Source organism: Miscanthus floridulus, chromosome 14, assembly GCF_019320115.1.
Source record: "Miscanthus floridulus cultivar M001 chromosome 14, ASM1932011v1, whole genome shotgun sequence".
In the NCBI taxonomy this organism is placed as follows: domain Eukaryota; kingdom Viridiplantae; phylum Streptophyta; class Magnoliopsida; order Poales; family Poaceae; genus Miscanthus; species Miscanthus floridulus.
Window position 1 is genome coordinate 8,708,712 of NC_089593.1, and position 22,791 is coordinate 8,731,502.

The following is a 22,791-nucleotide window of genomic DNA, read 5'->3' on the forward strand; positions in this document are numbered from 1 at the left end:
ACATATGCATCTGGGTGCCGATGGACAAGTCATCAACCACTAAAAAAAAACTAAAAGTATGAGCATCTAAGAGTGTTGGAGACTCAAACATAGGTTTATTAGAGCACGTAAGTATAGTAAAGGGCTGTAATTGAGCTGTATGATGAGGTGGAGGAGAGAGAGGAGAAGCGGGCTGCAAAGTTTACAGCCGGCTTGGGCACAAGAATTAAGAAACTTTGTGAGAGAGACAAATGGACTATGTATTAATAGTGAAGATGTAACTACTATATGGGTGAGCTGAGAGGTAGGCTGTACCTGTTTTCGCAATTTTGTGCCAATTTTGCATATCACCTACCTCGTGTCTTTGTGAGTCACTAGTCACCATATCTTACATTAAAAAAAAACAACATATGCATCTGGGTGCCGATGGACAAGTCATCAACCACTAAAAAAAACTAAAAGTATGAGCATCTAAGAGTGTTGGAGACTCAAACATAGGTTTATTAGAGCACGTAAGTATAGTAAAGGGCTGTAATTGAGTTGTATGATGAGGTGGAGGAGAGAGAGGAGAAGCGGGCTGCAGAGTTTACAGCCGGCTTGGGCACAAGAATTAAGAAACTTTGTGAGAGAGACAAATGGACTATGTATTAATAGTGAAGATGTAACTACTATATGGGTGAGCTGAGAGGTAGGCTGTACCCGTTTTCGCAATTTTGTGCCAATTTTGCATATCACCTACCTTCGTGTCTTTGTGAGTCACTAGTCACCATAGCTATGGACTGTGTCAAATAATTTAATTGCTTGATCAAGTAGACTCAATACAAATACCATATATTAGAATGGTAGTAAGACTTGTTTTTTTTATCAGACCTAAAACTATCCGACGTTTGATTTATTCTTATTCTTATTTGGTGTGTTTTGTTTGTTTTCTTTGGCATCAAAACCACCAAGACACACCAATACTATTTCTTCAATAGTTAGTCAAACTTGGAGGGTTAGAAACATTATTGACTGGGCCGCTGCTTTTGTTCTGTAGTTTGGATAACAAGGAACGTGTTGTTTCATAAAGGTCGCTCAAAAACTTTTTTTCAAGTTCTTTTCAAAGGATACATTTGCTACAAATTTGAACTCTATTACAACGCTCGGATGAAGGCAAGGAACGGATTGCTTGAAAGCTACTAGAATCAAGAGCCATATAGTTTTTCGCATCGATTGAATGGTCTTTTAGACTTTAGTTATAAGTCTATACTGGGTTTAATTTTTGGGCGTGACCGATGAGTGAAAGGTTGAAACCATTTTTTTTTTGTTATCTAAAAAATACCATATAGCCGAGGCGATTCCAAACTCCAAGCCACGTATAATATAGGGTTAATTCGAAAGATGCCATTACAATTCTCTGGCCCCCTCGCCAACCATTGCCCATTGGCCTTGTGGAGGTTTGGCCGAGCTGGAGGAAGGAGAAGACATGTGGAGGGGATGACGTCTGGGCCTCGCATGTCATTGAGATAGAGAGAGGGGTTGTAGTAGGGGTATTTTGGGACATACGAAAGTACAGACATCTGCAGGTAGGACACAGGTCATTGAAAGCGTACAAATGGCATTTCTCATGTTCAACACGAATTTATAATGGCATGTTTACAATATCATGAACAGTAATTGTATTCTTTAAAACTCGAAGAATTGTAATGACACCATTCGAATTAACCCTAATATATAGATATATAATATATGATGGTGATGTGTGCAGGAAATCGTCTCCTCACGTCGCTCCTCGTTAAATTTACTGAGCTGATGTGTGCATTTGATTTTTCTTTTCTACACTATTAGTTGATGTGTCTATACATTAGAGAGACAATCTGTACTATTCCCATCTTCACTTAGCTTTTATAATATTTTTGGACCGTGCCTTCGCTAGCGCTGCACTTTTGTTTAGTTTATTTGTTTGTCCTCGGCAAGCTCATGGCTTAACCATTGATGTTACTGTACCAGAGCAAGTTTATTTTGATGATGACCTCATCTTTACCATCCTCTTCTCCATGCAAATTAAATGATGGGAAAGACAGGCCTCTGTTTGCCAAATTTATCTCTGCTAACACAAGCAGCTAGCATGGATATAATGACACATTTGATTGCTACCTCCTCCATTCCGAATTATAAGTTATTTTAGCTTTTCTATTAGATATACGCTCGTTTTGTTGATGCTAATTTCAGAAATGAACTACTTGGCTTAGTAAAGATCATAAACTAACCTGAGTTATTGTGTTTCTTAAATGCTAATTAAATAATGAAACGGTCACCTACCATTTAGCTATTATTCAGATTAGTCAATTAGCCAATCAGCTATATATTTAAACGGATTGAATGGCCAATTACATGGGATTAACAGTCCAATTAAATAGAAATGGCATACCATCACGTAAAGTTTAGGCTAACAATGGTGAGAATTTTGTATGTGGTGAATGGCCCTGTTCACTTGTCTTATAATCCGTACTTTTCATCTTATTTTTTTAGCTGGAATAGTGTTTTTTTCTCACAACAAATCAGCCGGAACAAGGTTTCGGCTTGTTTTTTCAGCGAAGCGAACGGGGCCATTACTCTCTCAAGAAAAGATTAGATTGAGCTGTGAGGAAGGTTCGTGTTGCATATTTCATGGCGTATGTCATTGTCATCCTGCATAAGCGGTAGGTTGTTCATCTCATATCATGTTTAGAGAACATGCAGAATTAAATTCAACATGTGTGTGGGTCACGCATGTTCCAAAATCACACGGCACTAGGATTGGGTCATCAAACCCATGAAGCGGGTCATCTCCTGTGTCCTGCGTTTCAATATTTGATTTAATAAAAAACCACTGATGCAAACACCATCGTCTGGGTGTTTGGTCTAGTGGTATGATTCTCGCTTCGGGCGCGAGAGGTCGCGAGTTCGATTCTCGCAACACCCCATGTTTTTAGCATTCAGGTCCTGAGATTTTTTAATTTTTACATTCAGGTCCTCCTTTCTCTGTCTGTGCTTCTCTGCATATTTAGGCATCTTATTGGGTTTTCTTTTCTTTTTTTCCTCTCTGTTTGTCCTGCCCATCTCACGCATATGCCTTTATCTGGCCAGGCCAAACACTTACCTGTTAAGTTGGTGCAGTAGTTGTTTAGAAACAAGCGCATGTGCATCACACGACACTTACACGTGGTTAGCTCGTGCTTGTCCATGGCAAGCATTTAGACAACCCAAACGTGCTACAACAGCACAGCCCCACGATCTGCCTCCCCCAACCCGTACCCATGTGGATCGTTGCAAGCACATCCTCATGCAACACCATCAAAGGTTGAAGGCCGAATATTTCTGTAGTCCCCAAATTTTAAAGTGAGCACGACATGCCACCAACACATATTCGCTATGCCAGGAAACAGCGCACTTACATCACAGAAACCGCAACCAGAATAACGTCACACTGTCACATGCATTTTCAAGTACTAGGACAACATTTAGCGACAACAGGGCCATGCATTAACTATCATGATGTTATGCTCAAGAATTCCATAACGGTGACCCAAACCTAAGCGACAATTCCCAGCCAACTCTACGCTTAAACCAAATCTAGTTCACGGTTGCATTCGCAACTTATACACTCGATCCTTCTGACAATTATAGCACAGGATCATGTAAACGGGCAGCAAGCCCCTCTTTACCGAAAGTAGATGGACACGAGCGGGATGTCGACGTCATTGTCGTCGTCATCCTCACAGGCCACCACAACGTCCAGATGGCGGCGGTACGAAGGCACCTCCACCTTGGCCACCTCTCTGGCCACATCCACCACCTTCTTGTCCAGCCGATCCTTGTGCCTAGGGAACATGGAGTTGTACAGCAGCGCGGTCCCACAGGATATGCTGTACGCATTCAAGCCCTTCTCCTTGAGCCACTCCAGGAGCTCCCTCAGCGTGATGTTGCCAGTTATGGTCCATCGGTCCCAGACGGTCCACGACATGTCTTGGTGCTTCATGGTCTTGGGTGGCACAGGTTCCGCCATGGAGAAGAGGGGGATTGCAAGGTTCGCAAATGTGTTCCGGTAGTCTTCAACCTTGTGCCCACCAGCAAGAACTTTGTAAAGCTCCAGGCAGACGAGGCCAGTGGCCATTGCAGTTGAGGTGGCGATGGCTGGGATGATTCTTCCAGCTATGAACTTTGCCTTCAACTTGTCAACTTCAGGGATGCTGTAGTTCCTAGCCCGCATGTTGGCAAAACCAGCAATCAAGTCCATATGGAAATTGGTATCATCATCCTGCATATAAGAAAATTACTCAGCATTGAACTTCTGGATGTATAATAGTTTTCATCCTAGAGACATGGATACCCACCAAGAAACAGCTAAAAGAAATTAGGCATCTAACAGAAGCTATACGGTACAGAAGGTTTTAGAAGTGATTAAATGGATCTACTAACCTTCTCAAACTGTATAGGGTTCATATGGAATCCTGGTGGCAATGTTTTAGAAATTGCTTCCAGCTTCGCAATAAGCTCTTCAATGACGGCAGCATCATCAACAGACGCAGAGGAAAGGCTAGTAGCCTTCTCATCTGTCTCTATCTTAACACCCTGTTTTGGTTGGAAATCCGGAACAATGACCTTGTCTACAGCTTCAGCCAGTTTCGTTGGGTTTTTCACCCAATCAGGTATGGGTATTCCAAATGTCTCTGCCCTTAATATAGAAGCAGCCAACAAGAAATTAAGGTGACTTGAGTCGGAAGATGAGAACTCCAGAGGTCGCGGGAACCGCTTAGGAGCAGACCAGAAAGGAGCACCAGAGCTAGTCATTGCGTCTTCAGGGAAAGTGAATGTCAGCTGCTTTACACGGTTGGAGAAATAATCCTCAAACCTAATATAAACCATCAACAAAAAACAGAGGAGCGAGAATCATTAGACCTATACTAGTTCAACGCGAGTGCAGTGAAATAAATGTGAAACTAAGCTGGTGCATGCAGCTACAAGATCAACTATGCAAATTAAGCAACAATGGTGCAAGGGGTAGAGAAGGGGTGCACAACTTACTTAAGCCGGGCCCAGGTAATACAATCTTGGAATGTCTCACACTTGTCTGTCTCAAGGCATTCAATAACTCGCTCAAGTTGGTCCCTAGCCTGTGCATCACCAGCAGTTCTTGCTGCGGTTGCATATCCACCGGAGTTCGACAGGAAAGCATTTACTTCGGTGGGAGTCTTCTCAAGTAGACCCTCAAACTCAGACCTAGCCCAGGTCAAGCAGTGATCAATATTGTGAGGAAATGAATGTACAGTGCACATAGGTGCCTGCTTTTCTGGTGGATCTCTGGATGCCCCATAGTTTTCTGTTAGGAGAGGAATGACCATCTGTGTGTTGCACTTGGCACCCAGAGTACCCGATTCAAGAAGTGGCTTCTGGAAATATACACATCTGGAGTCAATGTACATTCTTGCAGTGACATTGTCCAACGCATTAACAACAGCATCCAAGCTCTCCCAAAAGGCATCATTGAACACATTTTCAGTCTCAGGACTTGCTCTGTTCTGAAGGGCCTCCACATGAAGCTTAGGATTAATTGCCATAGCAGCAGTTGCAGCAACTGTGGACTTGGGCTGTCCAATGTTCCAGTCACGGAAGAGAAACTGGCGACTCAGATTGCTTCTCTCTATAACATCATCATCTGTCACAGTCAGCTTCCCATTTTGACTGCAAGAAATACCCATCAACGCAAGGTTCTTCAAGAATTCACATCCAAGAGCCCCAGAACCAACCATGAAGATTTTTGACTGCTCCAGTTTCTTTTGAAGTTTAGCCCCAAAGACACTAATTTGTGCATCATATCTACTGTTCTCTGGCTTCAAATCACTAGGCTCCAACGGTTCAACTGGCAGAGATTCAACAGAATCAAAGTAGAAGAACTGTAAAATCAAATCCGCACATTAATATTACAAATTATCTGCAAACATATACTCTCCAGTCAAATATTCTCAAACAATTTTTAACTTATACAGTCCCCAAGATGCAAATTTAGCTACAATTTTCTATTAGGATATATTCTAATGAATTTAGGATATTATGGAAGGGCGGGCCTGGTGCAAGCGGTAGAGTCTTACCGCCTGTGACCGGAAGGTCCCGGGTTCGAGTCGCGGTCTCCTCGCATTGCACAGGCAAGGGTAAGGCTTGCCACTAACACCCTTCCCCAGACCCCGCACAGAGCGGGAGCTCTCTGCACTGGGTACGCCCTTTTTTTAATTTAGGATATTATGGAAGTTCTCTTCAAGGAAAATCTACACATACGACCTTTAATGTTTCCAAACTAAATATATTTTATAAGTTAATAGACTTTAAAAGTTCAGAAGTTTGATCGGATCTTGTCTAAAACATCTATCATTTGTGACAAGGGAAAACAGAAATATAGAATATCATACTATATATAATTAAAGAAAGAAGCAACAGTCATACCTGGTAAAGTGGATGGAATTTCCCTGAGCATGCTTTAACAACCTCCTGACCTACAATACCACCAAACATTGCAGCCATAGGATTCAAAACAGCCCTGGAACCACTTGCGAAATGCTGCAGGAGCTTCTTGTCAATTTCTTCAAGCTTGCTATCACCAAGAGTTTCATTAATACTAATAGCAAGATCTATCAGCTTCTGTGCATCATCAGCTGACCCAGCAATAGGGAATCGTGTCAACTCAGTCCTGAACTTGTCCAAAGCTTGGAAGGCCAAATGCAAAAGAGGTGGGCGGTCGAACTTGGAGAAATCACTCATGAGAAATTCTCCTGGCTCCTTGATTGCCTCCTTCAAGGATTTGAATTTAAGAACCTTTGGTGGCTTCACCTGTGTGACAATACCGCCTCTAATGTAAGTGCCATATGAGGTGGTGTCTTCTTCTAGAGTAAAAGAATAAGGCCTTGCATTCTTAATCTTTCTTGGTTTTCCATCATTGAGTTCTGTCATTCCATGCACTTCGGAGAAAACAACTAGATCACCATCCTGGAACTCCAAACGCTCATCATCCACACAAGAAACAAGTGCTGGGTTGTCATTGCTGATTGATGCCACAATTCCTGTATGTGGTTCCTCACCATCGACATCCAAAACAGTAAACTCAGGACCAAAATCACAGAAAACACTGCCAAAAAGGCCACGAACTTCCGACTTAATGAAAGCAATTGGTGGCTGGTGGCTATGACAGTAATCGTCAAACTCAACTGCTTTTTCAATGCTGATATCAGTAAAGACCACAGCCTGTAAGTTGACCAGGAAGTTATCAGTTCGAGAATATGCAGCAACCAAATTTTTAAACAGTCTAAATCAAGAAGCATATATTAAAATATTTCATAAAATGCAATACATTAAATCAACTAAGCCCATTTCACAAGCAAAATATTTTCAAGTGAAGTCTTTGGGAGAGCTCCAGCTCCAGAATTTTCATATAACATCAACCTAACCCAAATTAGGAAGCAGATGACTCACCCAAATGCCCCCAATCAACGCCCCCCCCCCCCCCCCCCCCCCCCAGCTCAACCTCCACAAAAAAATGGAGAAAGAGACCCAGAACCAATGGAGCTCACCCAAACATAACATAAGTGTATCATGCAAAAATAATTTACACCACTTGGGCCAGGAACATGGCTTGGAACTTCAATAAACCTAGACAAACAGATAAAACCATTTGCGCACAATGCTAGCATTGCAGATTATATGCAATAAGAAAATGCATTGAACTGATATGTGTGTCAGCAGAACAGATGCTGAATTGCTGATAAACCATTTAGTGGCTTTTCTACTAAGCAGTTGAAACATTAACAGAAACTTTTAAGTGCTCCCTCTGCCCATTTTTTTATAGGCGTGTTTCACACGGCACTGTTTGTTTTCTAGGCCCTATATTTAAACATAAACTTCTCTTTCAATATATTGTTAATTGGAATTTGTATTGACTTTTTTTGTCACTTTACTGATAATTTTTAACCTGTTTGTTGGTCAATTTGCAGAGTCTAAAAACATTTTTTACAATAAAACACCTAAGCAAACCACAGATCATTTCATGCTCATGTACCTGAAAGTTAGAAAGCTGCTCCTTGGACAAATCACCAGTTATGGTAGAGATGATGACAGCATTGTTAAGCTCCTGTAGCTTTGGAACACATGCTTGAGCACGGTTTTGCCCAACATCCTTCTCTGAGAGGAAGAAGTTGCTTGACAAGTCCCATAGCTCGACTTTGCCATCATCATGCAAGGTTACAGACTTGACACCCGCAAGGACAAGGTTTTTTGCTGCAGAAATTAAATGGCCATAAGGAAATCATGTATACAAGTAGAAAGAGCAAAAGATATAATCTGAATTCTCGTAAACAATTTAAAATTCACAAGTTAAACAGGATATACTGACTGCTAAACATCGATGCAATAAAAAGAACTAACACGCCAGGGGAAAAATGCTTTTGTCTTTAGATCTGAAGCTCACATGTTGCACCGGTGACTAAAAGCATTACACCATAAATCCAATTCTAGAAAGCAACAAGGCTAGCTACCATTTGCCGATAAAACATGTTCAATCCTTTGGCCAAGTGACACAGGAGACCTAACTGACCAGCAACCTGGTGCAGCTTCAGGGCAGCAATTGGTACTGAGGACCAAAACAGGGTGAGCTTAATGCACATGCGTGGTGCAGAAAGCTTTGACATCATAAGGTGTGTACATACTAACATTCTGAAACTTGCTTAGGGGCAACGCTGTGTACAACTTGATGGTTTGAATATTTAATGCATCCATAAGACTGCTTGTAGAAGAATCGGAAGAGTTTAGGATAAGCTTTCTGTTGTACAAGTAGAAATGTTATTGAAGTGTTTATACAAACATGGAAACAAATCAATGAGAAGTATGTCCTACTCCTATCTGGTGACAATGAGCGAAGGGAGGTGTGGTGAGAATTGACTAATTGAGGCAGAAACTACATATGAAATCCTACAGCACAGCATCCGGTGGCAGCATCTTACTATTACACAAGGAAAGGAAAGCATCAATTTATTGCGACATCAGATCGGCCAAGGAAATAAAAGCTCACAATTAAGGTCAACCAATTGGGCTTTATCTCACAACGTATTACTGTCCTTACATAAGCTCGAAATTTGTGATGAGCAGACATACCGATCTCAGCGCCTAGTCCCTGGAGTCCAGAGACGAGGACGTTGGAGCCAAAGAGACGCTTCATGGTCTCGCGCCCGTAGACGGCGAGCTGGCGGCTGTGGAGGTCCTCGTCGATCTCGGGCGCCCTGCCAGCCATCTCCGCAACCTCCTTGTTCTTGTCCTGGGCTGGGGCGGCGGCGCGGGGGGCCTTGTTGTGCAAGTCCTGGACCTCGCCGGCGTCGACCCCCCGCTTCCGGGGAAGCATATAGAGTAGGAGGCCGCCGAGGAGCGCGAGCACGGCGGCCGCCGCGAGGAGGTAGGAGGCGGAGGGCGGCGGCGGCAGGGGCAGGCGCGTCAGATCCAGGTCGTGCGGAGGCCGGGGGAAGTGGCGGAGCCTGCGCGGATCGGGACAGGCCAAGGTGAGGCGGGGAGCGCGCGAGGGAGAGGTGGCAGGGCGGATTCGGAGGGGAGAGATCTCACCTTGGAGGAGCTGGATTCGATGGCCGGCGAGCAGACCTCCGCTCTGCTTCAGCTCTTGTCTGGCCTAGGGTTTTGGGGACGGGGGGGGGGGGGGGGGGGGGGGGGAAGGTGGCTGCAAAGTGGGCCAGCTGAGTAGAGGCGTAAAGAAAACCAAACTACGAGTACAGTATGTGCAATGGATGGATTAGCCGATTAGGCAAATTTTCTACTAGTGTTGCGTAAACGACGGCCTACTTGGAGTACTACAGGTATAAGGGGGTTGAATTCTATTTACTTCTCAAAAGTTTTTGTCCGCGTTGGAGATAAAAGCTTGCATTTTGTTTTGGTACAAATCTATTTTACCTTCCTCGACTATCGTCGTAATCTGATTTTTCTTATGGAACTTTGAAACCAACATCTTACTCCCAAGGCTCACAAACACATTCAAATTAGGGTAAAGTTCACTTTAGGACCTCCAACTATTACAGAAGTATGGATTTCAACCTCCAACTTCAAAACCGGATAACATTGGCCCTCCAACTCTAAAAAAAGTTCACTTTAGGACCCTGGCCGGTTTCCCTCGCGGTTTTACATGGCACTGTAGCAGTGCTGACGTCAGCGATGACGTCATCACTTCTTTTTAATTTGCAAAATTGATATCTTTTTATTCGGAGCTTCAAATATAGCAAATAATATATCAATTTTGATCGTCTCGACGAGCTCTTTGCAATGGTGTACTCCGTTTTGTTGTTTGAGATAATTTTATTTCATGAAAAAAATAAATATTTCTACAAAACAAGTTAGAATAACAGAACTCGTGGAATTTGTTAGATAAATAATATTTTTATTATTATGTAACACGAAATGTTGTCTTTTTAGGTTCATTTGACCATAGAATATATAAGTTTGACCATTTTTGAAATGCAATAATTCAAAACTTGTTTTGTAGAAATATTTCTGCTTCGTGTCCGCCCGGTCCGCAAATATTTCTGCAATAATTCAAAATATTTCTGCAATAATTCAACAAGGGCGCCGTGTCCGTCCGGTTCTGGCTGCACGACACGAGCTTCTGCTTCGTGTGCTACCACCTCGCGTCAGGCGGGCGCGAGGGCGACGAGGCGCACCGCAACGCCGACGCCACGGAGATCCTCGCCCGGACGACCTTCCCGCGGGGGCACGCGCTCAACTTACCGATGCCGCACAAGATTCTAGACCACAAGTAAGCCACTCACTATTGCTGCTACCTGCTCCCTCAATTCAATCTAGCTATCCACTGCCACTTCATGCGGTCATACTCATGCCATGCCAGCCAGGTCGGCCGAATGGTCGTCCAGTTCCTGTGTGCTGCAATAGTAGCCGTAGGAAAGAAAAAAGGACAGGTGTACACGAATCATATACTGTATCGGATTTGGGTACAAGATAAATATAATACTACTACTACCACTAGCTACTTAATTTCACCACAAAAACAGAAAAAAACTACACTAGGAGCAGTAAACATATCGTTTGATCGTGTCATATGTTGACAGTTAGTTAACCGCAGCTAGGGAAGGTTAATTCAAAAATATCTAAGTGATCGTGGCAGGTCTGATTGACCGTCCAACTCCCTGTTTTATATACTGACTACGTTGGTGTTGTACATATACAAATATACAAAGTATATAAAATACTTGCATATGTCAGCTTAATTGTATAACTTGTTTTGTAGAAATATTTATTTTTTCATGAAATAAAATTATCTCAAACAACAAAACGGAGTACACCATTGCAAAGAGCTAGTCGAGACGATCAAAATTGATATATTATTTGCTATATTTGGAGCTCCGAATAAAAAGATATCAATTTTGCAAATTAAAAAGGAGTGCTGACGTCAGCACTGCTACAGTGCCATGCAAAACCGCCTGGGAAACCGGCCAGGGTCCTAAAGTGAACTTTTTCGAGAGTTGGAGGGCCAATGTTATCCGGTTTTGAAGTTGGAGGTTGAAATCCATACTTCTACGATAGTTGGAGGTCCTAAAGTGAACTTTACCCTTTAAATTAACTCCTGGTTTCTTTTGAAGAGGTTTTGGAGGTGATTTGTCTTGGTTAAAAAAAACTAGTAATGAATACTTAATATATGGATATTAAACCACACATAACCTCTCCGCATCGACGGTAGCCAGTAGTTGTACTCTTCCCTGCAATCTTCTATTGCAATTGTTTCATCGGCAAGAGTAATAATGCAGTTGATGGGTTGACAAGAACCAACCGCGGCTTCACCGATGTCCAAACTTCCATTGTCAGCTTTGCATTGACTTTTGTCATCGTCTCCCATGCATGCATCCTCAAGTTTTGGATCCGGCAGCTTGGTAATCTCCTTGTTAACTTGTTGTAGTCACAATTCCATGTTATGTATGTGCTCTGTTATTGGTGTTGAAGCTACTAATTACACTTAAGAAATCACAATTCTTCGTGCTACTCTACGGAAAAATTGTATGTGTAAATTGCAATAGCCACTAGGCATCATGAATCATTGAGCATGGAGCATGGATTGTGATTGATGCCCTACTAGGTAGTACTTCCATTTGTAATGCCCTTTCTATTACCCTCTAGTAACTATGGCATCGATGAAGCGTTTTTTTTTCTTGGTTGTCTTACATTGCACTAGTGGAACCGTGATTTCTTTTGGTCGATAACTTATTAAGATAGTTGTACACTTTGTGTCATTGTCATCCTATATTGCTTGTATAGAGCTTCTATCCCTAGAGGTGTTGAATTGAATTCAGTCACCGAATTAAAAAAATGTAGGATCGTGCCATGTATTGCCATGTATGTTTGCCTATTCAGACCATGACAATGACAGGATACACACCAAGATCTATTTATATAAAATTGAGTTGATCATTTTCGGTGTTTTCGTGTTTGTAACATTTGCAGAGGAGGGGGGAGAGGCCTGCTCGAGTGCTCATCCTCGCCGGCGTGATGGAGGAGGAGATTGAGGCTATGACCTACCCTCGAAAGTGGAGGAGGAGAGGAAGGTGACAGGGGGCAAGCTCGGTGGGGGTGGCGGAGAGTAGGCGTGTGGTAAAGATAGCGCCGGTGTGGGCAAGGAAGAGGATGATAGTGCCGAGGCCACGTTAATGATGTTGGCCAAAAAGAGAGAACTTACATCCTCTCCCACCCATCCTGCCTACCAACCGTAAAATAAGAATGTCTCTATCTCATGAAACAAATAGGATATGAGATCATCCTCCCCTAAAAAATTGGGATGGACTCAGTCCCTGCCTCTTATCCCTGCAACCTAAGGCATCCTCCAATGGCTAGCTACGTTGTCATCCAAAATAAGCATCCTCCAATGGCTAGCTACGTTATCATCCAAAATAATGTTTTATTCGATGAATGAACAATGCAATTGGTGTGCTAGCGACCTAGCGCGAAGCAAAGTGCCGACCTCGCATGTTTCTGAACGCTCCTCTCTCTCTCTCACCGCACATTTCTTGAAGCACTTGCCTACTCTCCCTCTCTCTCTCTCAACACATCTGTTGGCGATGTCGCCACCCTATTGGAGCAAGCCTAATAATGTTATCATGTGCCTGCCAAGTCCGACAAAAGGTTATGCTAGTCCTGTCAAAACCTATCTTGCCCTTTATGCATTGAGTTATCATAAATAAATTTATTCTTAGTAGCTTTGAATTTTTTTATATATTTGATCAAACTTAAAACCCATTGTTTCCTCACAAAACGAGAATAACTTTCTTTTTAGGACAGAGGGAGTACATTTAGGTTCCTTGCAGCCAAGCCAGAGACATATTCAAAAATGCTTTGGTACCCCTGATGACAGAATAAGGAACCATTTTAGGAGGCATCTACACAAGACCCACGCATACGTTGTCTAGGTCTGAATCTAAGGCCTCTTACTCCATGCAAAGCTAGCCTTCTTAGGGTCCGTTTGGAATGTAGGAATCTCAGAGAAATTGCATAGAAATTTTACAACATTCAATTCAATTTTATAGAAAAAAGTAGGAATAAGAAAAAAAAATCCCACATTCTAAACAAAGGCTCTAGTTCTTACCATCACATATACAGATTACCAGGACCCATCAACAAGATCAACTCAGATGGATTTCCTCTAATTCAAGCAGATCCACAACGATGGAGCCTACAAGTATCTAGAGACTTAGGCTATCTCCAACAGAAAACCTATTGCGGAACTTAAATCTAAAATGAGTCTCCAACATAATACCTATAGCCTCCAACAGAGTACCTATATGGAAGACCCATTTTAGATGTCAGGAGAGGCATACTCAAATCTGAGTATCTTCTCTTATAGAGACCTATTTTTAAAAATGGTTGTCTTTTGGGTCTTGTTGTTGGAGAAGACAAAAAAATAAGTATTGAACCCTTTGTCTGTAGCGCTACTCAAAGAATGAATGTATTTTATATTTTAGGTCGTAGTTGTTAGAGATTGTCCTATGAGCACTGAGCTTTACCTCCAAGGATTAAACCTTTCTCCAAAGGGCAGCTCGCTTGTGCACACACATACAAAACGGCTGCAACGATAGCGAGCTTTCTTTTACTTCACTAAAGTAATATCACAAACAGGCAGCCCCTCGGTTTATTTTTTTGAGATGTCACGTCAGAAGCCTTAAAACATACAGTAAAACGTACGGATGCAGTTATTAAGCAATCTCACATAGAAAAGACCCGGCTAGCAGAAAACTAATGACCGTACAAAAACAGAAAGGATGGCACAATTTAGCCGACTGAAGACAGGGCACACCATATGTGAAGTAGAAACTACCAAGTATCTCGATTGAAACTAGGGCTAAAGTTTACGATGTGTCACATAGAGGTGTCGTATGAGGTGTTCGGATACTAATAAAAAATAAATTACAGAATCCGTCAGTAATCTACGAGACAAATTTATTAAGCCTAATTAATCCGTCATTAGCATATGTTTACTGCAACACTACATTATCAAATCATAGACTAATTAGGTTTAAAAAATTTATCTCGCAAAAGAGTCTCAATCTATACATTTGATTTTATAAATAATCTATATTTAATACTCTATATAAATATATAGAACATCTGGTAGAACCGCGACTAACGCAAGTGAAACCAAACACCCCGTACGAGATACGACGGTTACGCAAATCCTTTACACGCTGTTGCGGTTGCGGCACATATATCACACACACACACACACGCCAGGCCACACAGCTGGGCCACTCCTTTGGGCTTCCATCCGGTTTCCCAAAGCCCATTACGATCTCAGCCCAATCATTATTCACTAACTTCTCCAGCCTCCGCAGCTTCCAGGCTTGCTTCCTGGCTCTTCTTCCCAAGGCTCTTCAAGTCGTGACACAGACCAACACATTTTATAGGGGTTAAAAAGAAACATGAATTCACAGACACCAAACATCAGGGCAACCTAAACACAACTAATTGGATGCTTTGCTTCAAGTGGGCCTTGGAAAGAGCTAGTAGTTGCCTGGATAGTAAATAGCCATCAGTTCTGACGAATTACCTTCAGATTTACAAATAAGAAGAAACAATCCTCAACTCTTTACTCAGTAAGTACTAACAACGATCATCTCCTCGGTGCTTGCAAAGTCACAGGAAGGTGTCACCATGTGTAAGCCAATGAGACCAACACAAGAGAGTAGCATATAGATCCGAGTACACATTCATCACCATGTTTTATTTGAACAATCAAAACCCCAAAGGGTAACGTCTCTAACAATGACCACCCCAAACTGACGGCAGCAATAATACCACATGTTCTACTGCGTTTCAGTGCATCATGTTCTTTGTAAGAGGGCAACACTGTTCTACAACTAAAACCCTAACCAACTGAAAAAACAAACCCCCTACAAATCCCACCTACACCCAGGGCTTGCTTAGTCCTTGAGCAGCTGTCTGCCCTTCAGTTGGTCCATGCAGCCAATTATTCCTCAACCAGATCATTTCACACTTCTTTCCTTCCTTCAGTCCCCTTGCTTAGTCCTTGAGCAGCTGTCTGCCCTTCCTTTAGGCCTCTTCCTCAAGCAGCATCTGATCAAAGTGCCACACCCCTGCACGCAACAATATCTCAACAATATCAACTAGGGGTAACTTTAGGCACGAGACATTGCAGATGAAAACCAAGTTCAACAACAGACTAACCGTGCCCCTTGCCCACTCTCCTCAGCTGGGCGACATACTTGGAGATCTTATTTATGGCTTCCACCTTTCAAAAGAAAATACAATTTTTTCGTTCAGCTAAGAATTGCACCTTAAGTAGAGCAAAAACTATACAGAACAAAACTTCATTCTGCATAATTTTGTTCCATAAAAGGGAACATATGCTTGGTTGCATTTACCTGCTCCTCGAGGAACTCACTCTCGATGAAGTCTGTCAGATGAGGATCATTGCACCTTGTTGCCACCTGTTAATTACAGGTGAAAACTCATTAGAAATTATACGTGGCACAAGTGTACAAACAACATGTAGTGACTCAAGTTAATCAAATTATATTTGCCCATAAATGTTTTAAGCATGTCTTACACAAAGCACACAATATTTCATAAGCATGTGAGTGAAAGCAACTTACATCATGCAGGCTGTGCAGCTTCTCATTAACCAGCTTTTCTAGAGCCAGAGCCAGCTCCATAGCTGAAATCAATCAAAAAAGGAACAGATCAAAACATAGCTATCAGATTAGTTTTCCAAATATGTCAAACATGAACAAAACTAGAAAAGACCAACCTAGCTGATAACCAACCAAACATTTACTAACAATAGCAAGCCTTCTATTTGTATATAAGCCGTGCTAAATTGTTATTCACTACCAGTCTTTCATTCTACCATCCATCCATATACTGAAAACTGCAACTCATACAACTAGGTTCAATTGTAGAATAATAAAGTACGCTTTTTGACAACAGTTGGCTTTTCATACTTCCTCTGCTGTACCACACATGCAGACTCCTCTAAGGCACTTGAGATTCAGGTCCCATCCTAATCCAGAGGTCAGAATCAGCAAACAAGAAAGAAATGCACGGCAACTCACCGTACAAAGCATCGCCTTTCTCAGGGTGGTCAAATTCAGCCTCACCCTGCCTCCACGTTTGTTCTGACGGCAACAGAAACACATGCAGTGCCGCGTCAGTACCGGACCGCGCCGGCCACGAGGGGGAGCGACGTCGTCATGAACCTGCACTGCCTTGCCTGTAATGGTTAACCAGGTTACCTTGGGGATATCAGAGGGGTTGTTCGTCCACGCCCACATGCACAGGGCCCTGGTGTCGTCGCGGCGCAAGGACTGCGTCTCCAGATAGTCGATGTCGCAGGCTCTTGCCACCACCCGCTTGGCGATGCTCTCGTTCCAGGCATGTGCTGGAATCCCCTCCAGGCAGAGTCGAACGTGGTGGCGCATGTCGCAGTGGTCGCTGTAGGGGAGCACTCGCCATGGCCGGATGCGGATGTTGATGCTGCCCAGAGGAAGTCGCTCAAGGTCGACAGCAGCGTCCCGGTGGTGGGGGTATTTGAAGATGGCGAGGAAGTCTTCGGGACGGTGGCGCGTGACCTTGACGTCTCCTGAGCGGACCCGGAGTGCCTTGGCGATCGTCTCAGGCTCCACATCAACCGCGTCGCTGCAGAGCCACAAGACCACGGCGCAGGAGGAGAGGCGCTCCAGCTCCTCGTCCATGTCCGACGTTGCCGCCGCCACAACGGAGGTCTCTGTCGGGCGCGCCAACGGGTCTCCCAGTGCCGGCATCTCGCGGCACGGGAGGGGAGGGGAGGGGAGGGATGCTGGGTCAGGCAGTGGCTGCCGGGTCCCAGGCGGATGATTCTGGGTTGCAGAGGCCTGGCGAGCAGGGTGTGGAGCTCCGCCCCTGCACTCTCTTGCTTTGGGTTTAGTCGGTGAAATTTTTGGCGAAACGGTGTTGCAGTACTTTCGTTGTTATTTGGTAATTAATGTCCAATTATAATCTAATTAGACTTAAAAGATTCGTCTCGTGAATTTCGTCTAAACTGTGTAATTAGTTTTATTTTTTATTTATATTTAATGCTTCATGTATGCGTCCAAAGATTCGATGTGACGAAGAATCTTGAAATTTTTTGCAAAATGAAGTGCAACTAAACAGGCACTTTATGCCCGAATCGCCTGCAGCGAACCGGCTCACTGCAGTCTGCCGCCGCTCGGTGTCCCCCCTGCAAGACATCGAATGCATTTACCTCTGAAGGATTCGAGGAAGGCGGTGGCAGCCTGAGCAGAGCCGCTGGAGCGCCCTGTCCTCTTCCTAATGACAGTTGACCATCCATCCTCATCAGTAAAGATGGCAACGGGCCCCGATCCCCGATTCCCCGTGGGGAATTCCTCTATTAGGGGACGGGGACGGGGCCAATTTCTCCCCCACGGGGATCCAAATGGTAGGAAAACAATCCCCGTCGGGGCTGGCGGGGACGGAGATGGGGATCCATCCTCCGAACCCGATCCCTGCAAACCCGCCCCGCTTAGAGCATATAGAAGTGGATTTAATGGATTTGTGAGATCTTGTGTGCGATTTCTTTGCAAATTTTGTAAGCAAGTGTGCCGGTCTCTAAATTAAGCATCTTATTTCTTGTTGCAAGATGCGTTCTATGGTCGACATTTCTTCTTCTGTATAATTGATTTGAGTACTATAGATCTTTGTATAGCGGGGACGAGGACCCGGTCGGGTATGTTTCCCCGCTCGGGTTCGGGGATGGGGAGAGATCGTCCCCCGCGAGCCTTGGCGGGGACGGGGACGGGGAAATTTCTCCCCCGCGGGGACGGGGATGGGGAGGCAAAACCCGACGGGGAATTCCCCGTTGCCATCTTTACTCATCAGTCACCAAGCGCGTCGAGGAGTGATGGCACTGGCATGTTCCGACTTGTCGAGGCCAGCTTGGGAAGGTGCGTAGCTAGTACTGTTGAATTTATTATGGGCTAGGTCCATTTATATATTTAATAAATCAATAACTCTATGGCGTGTAATTGTGGGTATTATTATTTGTACCGGATTAGAAGTTAAAAGGACATTGACTCAACTTAAATGGCTGGAATTAATCCGTCTAATTTGAGAAGTTGAGAAACAGACAAAGGCGTGTCACACGCGCGCGCGAGCCGCCGCCGGCCGGGCCTGGCGTGGCAGGCGTGGCGTGGCGTGTTAACTTTTTAGCACCCACTAACCACAGGAGTTTTCAACGAACAGCCGGCCTGACTCGTGATCTCCCGGGGTCTCTCTGTCTTCCCTGCGCATGCCTCTCCGTTTGTCGTTCGGGACCTTGCACGGGGGATCGACAATTAGGTTTTTGGGGAGCGTCTACGCGACTGCCCGAAGAGCCGCCGTCACCATACATCGTCTTCTTCCCGATCGCTGACGGAAGGAACATCTTCTTCTCCTACGGCATGTCAAGGGAAGTTGCTGGAACTTCGGAATTGCGGATGGGAGGGTATGATCGTTTCATCCTCTCTCTGTTTTACGTTCTACATGTTTCCGTAGTTCATCAGTTTGTTTCATATGTTCAGTCATGTCATTTCATAAGATATTTTATGTCTGTTCCTGCTAGATATATGCTCTACGTATATGTTTCCTGTTTAGAGTCCTGTTGTTTCGTATGTAGCTTTATGCTTATTGCAGATATGATATATATATCATTCCATGTGTTTCTCTTTGTTATGGTTCATGATCTTCATAAGTTTCACATGATATATGATCCAGCATGTAGTTTTACCATGGATATAATCCATATCATGATTTCAATGATTAATAATTCTTTATATGTCATCATCATGCTGTTAATTTATGGAATTAAAATGACATAGAAATTGCCTATTATCCTAACAATCCAAAAACCTAATTTTAGGCATTTTTCTGTCAGAGGTTTTGCTGCTGTGTTAAAGCCTGATCCTTTTGATGATAAAAACTTCTTGATCTGGAAAGCTAAGATGGAATTGTGGCTCACTGCAATGTCATGTTATCATGTCTCTGAGGGCAAACCTGCTAACTTGCCTCCTGAAGATGAGGCTAAGTTTAAGGCTGATGACAACCTCTTTCGAGGTGCGGTGATTAGCGCACTTGATCCAAAATTCCAGAAAAGCTATATCATCCTTCCTACAGGGAAAGAGCTGTGGGATGCACTTGTGGGAAAGTTTGGAGTTATCGATGCTGGTAGCGAGCTGTACCTCATGGAGCAGCTGTATGACTACAAGATGGTTGAGAACTGATCTGTAGTGGAACAGGCTCATGAGATTCAGGCACTAGCTAAGGAACTTGAGCTCTTTCCATGTGTCTTACCTGACAAGTTTGTGGCTGGCGGTATAATCGCCAAGTTACCACCTTCTTGGAAGGACTTTGCTACCTCACTCAAACATAAGAGACAGGAGTTCAATGTTGAAGAGCTCATTGGTACTCTTGATGTTGAGGAGAGAGCGAGAGCAAAAGACAATGAAAAGAGTGTTGAGACCTCTACTGCTAATGTGGTACAGAAGAGAAACTCTGGATTCCGCAAGTATAAAAAGAAGAAAAAACCAGAACAAGCAAGAGAACACAACTAAGCCTGTTCAAACAGCACAGTTTAAAAAGAAGAAGAACAACAAGAGAGATGGAGGCTGCTTTGTTTGTAGCAGTGAACAGCACTAGGCAAGTGAGTGCCCTGAGCGCAAGTTCAAGCAGGAAAAGAAATCAGCAAATGTTGTCACTACTGATACTGGAGAAGGAGCAACTGGGTATGGTAATTCTTTACCATTTATTCTTTCAGTATGTAATTCACCTAAGTGGTGGATGGATAGTGGTGTAAATATTCATGTGTGTGTGCTGATGTTTCTCTGTTTTCTTCCTACCAGATCAAGAGGTCTGACGCCTTGTTGATGGGAAATGGGTCGCGTGCTCATGTTCTTGGTGTTGGTACGGTCATTCTGAAGTTTACTTCGGGAAAGATGGTGCCATTGAAGAGCGTGCAGCATATGCCCTCCATTAAGAATAATCTTGTTAGTGCGTCTATGCTATGTCGAGATAGCTACAAAATTGTTCTAGAGTCGAATAAATATGTTGTGTCGAATCATGGTTCTTTTGTTGGTAAAGGATATGATTGCGGAGGCTTGTTCCGCTTATCACTGCATGATGTGTGTAATAAAATGGTGAATTATGTTAATATTTCTGATGAGTCGGATTTATGGCATTCACGTTTCTGTCATACAAGTTTTGGCTGTCTTATGCGGTTAGCAAATCTAAATTTAATTCCTAAATTCAATTTGGTCAAAAAGTCTAAGTGCCATGTATGTGTTGAATCAAAACAACCCCACAAGCCTCACAAGGCTGCTGAGGCGAGAAATTTAGCACCTCTAGAACTTGTCCATTCTGATTTGTGCGAAATAAATGGAATTTTGACTAAAGGCTATAAGAGATACTTTCTCACGTTTATAGATGACTCCACCAGGTTTTGCTATGTGTATCTCATAAAAACAAAAGATGAAGCGTTTAATTATTTTAATACCTATAAAGCTGAAGTTGAGAACCAACTTGAGGAAAATAAAGCGGTTAAGGTCCGATCGAGGTGGAGAATATTTCTCTAATGTTTTCGATGAGTTCTGTGTGGAACATGGTATTGTTCATGAGAGGACACCGCCATTCTCACCACAATCCAATGGGATTGTTGAAAGGAAAAACCGCACTCTAACAGAGTTAGTGAATGCCATGTTGAGTACAGCGGGATTATCTAAGGAATGGTGGGGTGAGGCGATTTTGACAGCATGTCATGTCCTGAACAGAGTTCCAATAAAGAACAAAGAGATCACACCATTTGAGGAATGGGAAAAGAGAAGATTAAATCTCTCATATTTACGCACTTGGGGTTGCTTGGCTAAAGTAAATGTGCCAATCAACAAAAAGCGTAAACTTGGGCCTAAAACTGTTGATTGTATTTTCCTTGGCTATGCTTTTCACAGCATTGGGTATAGGTTCTTAATTATAAAATCTGAAGTTCCTGATATGTATGTTGATACAATCATAGAATCTAGAGACGCTACATTCTTTGAGAATGAATTCCCAATGAAGAATACACCTAGTGAAATAAGTCATGAGACTATAATTCCCCATAAACATGAACTAGATCATGCTGAAGATTCTCATGTGCACATCCCTGAGGAGGATGACACTATAGTCACTCGAAAGAGCAAGAGACTGAGGGTTGCAAAATTCTTTGGTGATGACTATTTAGTGTACCTTGTGGAAGACATACCAACCACCATTAGAGAGGCATATTCTTCTCCTGATGCTAACTTGTGGAAGGAAGCAGTAAGGAATGAGATGGATTCTATTATGTCTAATGGAACTTGGGAGGTCGTTGACCGTCCTTATGGGTGTCAACCTATAGGTTGCAAATGTATTTTCAAGAAAAAGCTTAGGCCTGATGGTATAATTGAGAGGTACAAGGCAAGGCTTGTGGCCAAAGGATATACTCAAAAAGAGGGTGAAGATTTCTTTGACACCTATTCACCAGTTGCTCGATTGACTATAATTCGCACCTTAATTGCCGTGGCTACCTCTTATGGTCTTATCATTCATCAGATGGATGTTAAGATAGCTTTCCTGAATGGAGAGTTAGAAGAGGAGATCTATATGGATCAGCCAGAAGGGTTCATTGTGGATGGTTAAGAGAACAAGGTGTGCAGGTTGTTAAAATCATTATATGGCCTAAAACAAGCACCTAAGCAATGGCATGAAAGGTTTGATAATACTTTAACATCTAACGGTTTCTCTGTGAATAAAGCTAACACGTGTGTGTATTATCGATATGGTGGGGGTGAAGCTGTTATGCTGTGCCTATATGTTGATGACATCCTGATCTTTGGATCAAATCTCAATGTGATTAAGGAAGTAAAGAAACTTCTGTCAAGCAATTTTGAAATGAAAGATTTGGGAGAAGCTAATGTTATTTTAAACATCAAGCTTATTAGAGAAGGTGATGGTGGGGTAACTCTGTTACAATCCCACTATGTGGAAAAGGTATTAAGTCGCTTTGGTTTTAGTGACTGTGATCCTGCTCCCACGCCTTATGATCCTAGCGTGCTATTGAGGAAAAATCGAAGAATAGCAAGAGATCAACTGACATACTCCCATATCATTGGCTCACTCATGTACCTTGCGAGTGTGACAAGGCCTGACATCTCATATGCTGTGAGCAAGCTAAGCTGGTTTGTGTCAAACCCGGGAGATGATCACTGGCGT

General features: G+C 43.1%; 2 protein-coding genes and 1 non-coding gene across 3 annotated transcripts; 1 reads left to right on the top strand and 2 right to left on the bottom strand.

The window, feature by feature from the left end:
• The first annotated feature begins 2,851 nt into the window (after positions 1-2,851).
• Positions 2,852-2,923, top strand: TRNAP-CGG (transfer RNA proline (anticodon CGG)). Its single transcript has one exon. It is a non-coding gene; the product is annotated as a tRNA-Pro (tRNA).
• A 537-nt stretch (positions 2,924-3,460) lies between these two features.
• On the bottom strand, positions 3,461-9,673 carry LOC136504269 (ubiquitin-activating enzyme E1 1-like). Its single transcript, XM_066499133.1, has 7 exons — positions 9,595-9,673; positions 9,136-9,509; positions 8,045-8,262; positions 6,439-7,233; positions 5,026-5,894; positions 4,420-4,852; positions 3,461-4,258 (listed from the first exon to the last, which is right to left on the bottom strand). The coding sequence occupies exons 2-7, from the start codon at positions 9,377-9,379 to the stop codon at positions 3,662-3,664; spliced, it is 3,156 nt and encodes a 1,051-aa protein (XP_066355230.1). The 5' UTR covers positions 9,380-9,509; positions 9,595-9,673; the 3' UTR covers positions 3,461-3,661.
• Positions 9,674-15,481: 5,808 nt separating this feature from the next.
• LOC136504298 (ferritin-1, chloroplastic-like) lies at positions 15,482-16,706 on the bottom strand. The gene is made up of 6 exons (XM_066499168.1): positions 16,608-16,706; positions 16,149-16,210; positions 15,918-15,983; positions 15,721-15,784; positions 15,588-15,629; positions 15,482-15,544 (listed from the first exon to the last, which is right to left on the bottom strand). Coding segments are annotated over exons 2-6 (234 nt in total). The 5' UTR covers positions 16,209-16,210; positions 16,608-16,706; the 3' UTR covers positions 15,482-15,542.
• Between the last annotated feature and the right edge of the window lie 6,085 nt (positions 16,707-22,791).